The following is a 3,618-nucleotide window of genomic DNA, read 5'->3' on the forward strand; positions in this document are numbered from 1 at the left end:
CGCATTCCAGTAGCGTAAGAAAGAGTTGTTGTGGTCGTCTCTAGTTGCTCAAGGTAAGTCACATTTATCCCATACTTCCTTCGGTTTCTCGCACAAGAAAATACAGTGGCTGAATGTTTTTTGGTGTTGATTGTATCTCTTGCATGTTGAAGGGATCATTGGTTGTTTCCGAGAATAGGATAGGACAAGACACTAAGAATAGGATAGGATAAGACACTGATGAACAAAAACACAAAATTTTGTGTTCTTGTATTCTATTTGGTGATAAACTAAAACAAATTATGAAAATTCAATTTATTCTCATTTTTTTTCATTTAAAAAATTTGAGATAAAAAATATAATAATAAAAAATATAATTATAAAAAATTAATAAAAATAATGAAAAAAATAAAAAAATAAATTGTGTCTCTTATTAGTGTTTCCGTGTCCTTTCTATCAGGATAGACACAAAATATATTAATACAGTGTCTCTGAACACATTGTCTCTATTTATGTCTGTCAAACACAATTTTATGTCTCAGTGTTCTGTCTCTGTAAACAAACGCAACCCGGTGGTTTAAGGTCAATATCGTTGGGAGTCTTTCATGAAATCCTCTCCAAAGGAAGATTTTGATCTTCATTTGAATCTCCATTTTCCAAATATGCTTCCACAATGCAGTTCCTCATAATCTCTGTGCAAAAATCCAGCGGTGGGTGAGGAAAGCTATATGCAGTTTGATATCCAGTGCATACCTCATATGAGCCACTTCTATTGAGAGTCTATGTAAGTTTATCTTCTCTTCCATTTATTCTTGTATCTAGTATCTTCTATGTGATCTCTATTGTGAAAGCGTTGCTAATAAGTACTTGGTTCCATTCACCATTTGGTAAAATTAAATCTCTGACATATATAAATGGTACATTTTACAGATTAATCACTGTAAATTGAAGGATGGAATACGAGTATGGGAATTAAGGTCAGGGGGTTACCAATGATTTTAATGCAACCTCCCTCACTAACTCATCACAACATTCCCTTCTCAATAACCTTGTAACCCTCTAAAATACTACACCAGTCCCAAGAAGGTACAGTTCTTATTTCAGCATTCATTATATTGCCATAGCAAAAATATTTATCTTTAAGAACTCTAGACAGTTGGGATTGTGCTGAGTAGCAATTTTCTAGCACAGTTTGGCTAGAAGAGCTAGGTTCTGAGCACCCAAGTCTTTGAAACCTAGCCCCCTTTTAATTTCGGTCTAGTCATGGTATCTCAGATGATCAAAGGCATCTTACTTTTTGAATCTTTCTGTTGCCACCAAAATTGAGAGATGATACTATGAATCTAATGAGTATGTCTGGAAATTAGAAGTAAGAGAGAAAATAAATCGAAATAGTCTCTCCAATCGCCTTTATTAGAATATGTCTGCCTGCTGAAGAAAGAAGTCTTTTCTTTCAACTCTGAATGTGTCTAAATATCTTCTTCTTAATTTCTCCAAAAGTCGCCCTTTTTTACGTCTATACTAAATGAAGATAGTCCCAAGTATTTGTCTTGTGCTACTATTTGCCCAATATATTGAGTTTATTTTTCAAGAGAGTCTGAGTAGTTGGGGATATTATTGCTAAAGAAAAGAACAGATTTATGTAAATTAACTTTCTGACCACTCACGCCTTCATATGTAGCTAGTAAATTAAGAATGTTCTCATAACTGTCCTATGAGATCTTACAGAAAAGAATAAAATCATCTGTAAGAATAAATAATTAATGGTAGGACACCTTTAATTGATTTAGATTCTTTTAATGAGACTGTTTTATTCTGTCTTATTTGATAAAAAGGATAAATCTTTTATACAAAAGAAATGTAAGATGATAGAGAATTTTTTTTTCAAATATCTCCATTTTGTTTGAAAAAGGCAAAAAGTTGAACTTCAACAATAATAGAGTAAAAAACTATAATTACTACTTTTTTTTGTGTGATTGATCCACCTTGAATCAAACCCTAATTTCTCTCACATAAATCATAAAAATTAAAAAGTGAAATGTTTATTTAAACAAGAAATTTTTTTTATTATAAAAGAAGTCAATTTTTTAATTTTATCATAGTTATTTTAATTAATTTTTTAAAAAATTATAAATTAATCTTAAAATTATAAATTATTTTTTTAAAAATTATAAATTAATCAAGTTTTTTTTCTATTATAAAATATAAAAAAAATCATGTTATTTTTTAGGATCTAATTTTTTTTGTTGAAGCATAAACAAGTTTGCTGAGGTTATAGACAAACTTTACGTAAATAAATAAGTTTAGTCAATGTGATAGGTGAATTTTGTGCAAACTTTATGAAAATACAATAAAAAAAATTAAATCCTAAAAAATAACATAATTTTTTTTAGAATTAAATTTTTTTATATTTTATAATAGAAATAAATAATATAATTAACATTGAGCTGGTCCAATATACTAGATAATTTTATTTTTTAGGATTTTTTAATTATAATGTTGGTTAAAAAAAATTATATAGTAAACAATTAACTACAATTTTTCAATTTAAATTAGTCAATTTATTTTTAAAATAAAATACGGTAAAAAATCTAATATTATAGCTATATCAATTAGTTTTTTAATTAAATCATTTATATAAAATAAACCGATTTTTTTAAACCAAATAGTAATACGTGTCATCCATAAAAAAAACTTCGTGTCTTTAGACTTTTTTTAGCATGATTCGGCACAGAATCCTAAGCGGATTTTGCAGGTTTTATTTTAGTTTGATTTAGTGTGCTAATTTAATTTAATTGCAAAGTGGCGCGTGCATATATAACTATAAAGTGCAAAATCTTAAGTATTTGTAGGTTTTTTCTAGCATGATCCGATCCAAAATCTGAAGCTTAGGTTTTGCAGGCTTTATTTTAGTTAGATTTAGCGTGCTAATTTAATTTAATTGCAAAGTGGCGCATGCATAACTGTAAAGTGCAAAATTTTAAGCAGATTTTAAAAGCTTTATTTTAGTTAGATTTAGCATGCTAATTTAATTTAATTGCAAAATAGCGCGCATAATTGTAAAGTGTAAACACACATAATAGCTGAAATATTTGTTGGTTCTTAAATGTATTGAAATAGAAATACAAATTATATCTAAATATGTTTAAGAAATAATTTCTTTCTTATAGAAGTGGTATAAATAGTTAAAGGTGGGGTAAAGTACTCACAACACTTCATAGTTTATTCCTCTTTGAGATGGCAACTCCGTCGCAAAACGATGTTGCTTACTTCATGCAAATGACCGGCGCACCCGAGTCCCTTGCACTCCAAAGGATAGAGGTAATTTCTTTTTTCTGTCATTATAATTATGATATTTTTCTTTTTTTCGTTTAACAACTTTGATTGATGCTATTAGGAATCGGGAGGAAACGTGAATGAAGCTGTTAATGCTCATTTCCGACAATATAATAATAGTACGTATTTATGATTTTTTTTATAAAATATATTTTTTTGTTTTTGAAATTTATCAAAAATTTTAAAAATATTCTTAAATTTTATTCTATTTTTTTATTTGCATTAAATATATTATTGGCAGTTAAATTTTCAAAAATTTTATAATTAATCTAATAAAAATATATGACAATTATGTCTAGTTTT

At 27.8% G+C, this 3,618-nt stretch overlaps 1 protein-coding gene and 1 long non-coding RNA gene across 2 annotated transcripts in view; both read left to right on the plus strand.

The window, feature by feature from the left end:
* LOC110268697 lies at nucleotides 556-1,478 on the plus strand. Its single transcript, XR_002357067.1, has 2 exons — nucleotides 556-763; nucleotides 910-1,478. It is a non-coding gene; the product is annotated as an uncharacterized LOC110268697 (long non-coding RNA).
* The window catches only part of LOC110269168 (plant UBX domain-containing protein 8-like), a 2,122-nt gene continuing 1,462 nt past the window's right edge, over nucleotides 2,959-3,618 (plus strand). Inside the window, exons 1-2 of the mRNA XM_021116837.1 lie at nucleotides 2,959-3,300; nucleotides 3,377-3,434. Coding sequence (XP_020972496.1) covers nucleotides 3,217-3,300; nucleotides 3,377-3,434 — 142 coding nt within the window. The 5' untranslated portion in view covers nucleotides 2,959-3,216. The remainder of the gene's footprint in view (nucleotides 3,301-3,376; nucleotides 3,435-3,618) is intronic.

This window comes from Arachis ipaensis, chromosome B02 (assembly GCF_000816755.2).
Source record: "Arachis ipaensis cultivar K30076 chromosome B02, Araip1.1, whole genome shotgun sequence".
Taxonomy (NCBI): domain Eukaryota; kingdom Viridiplantae; phylum Streptophyta; class Magnoliopsida; order Fabales; family Fabaceae; genus Arachis; species Arachis ipaensis.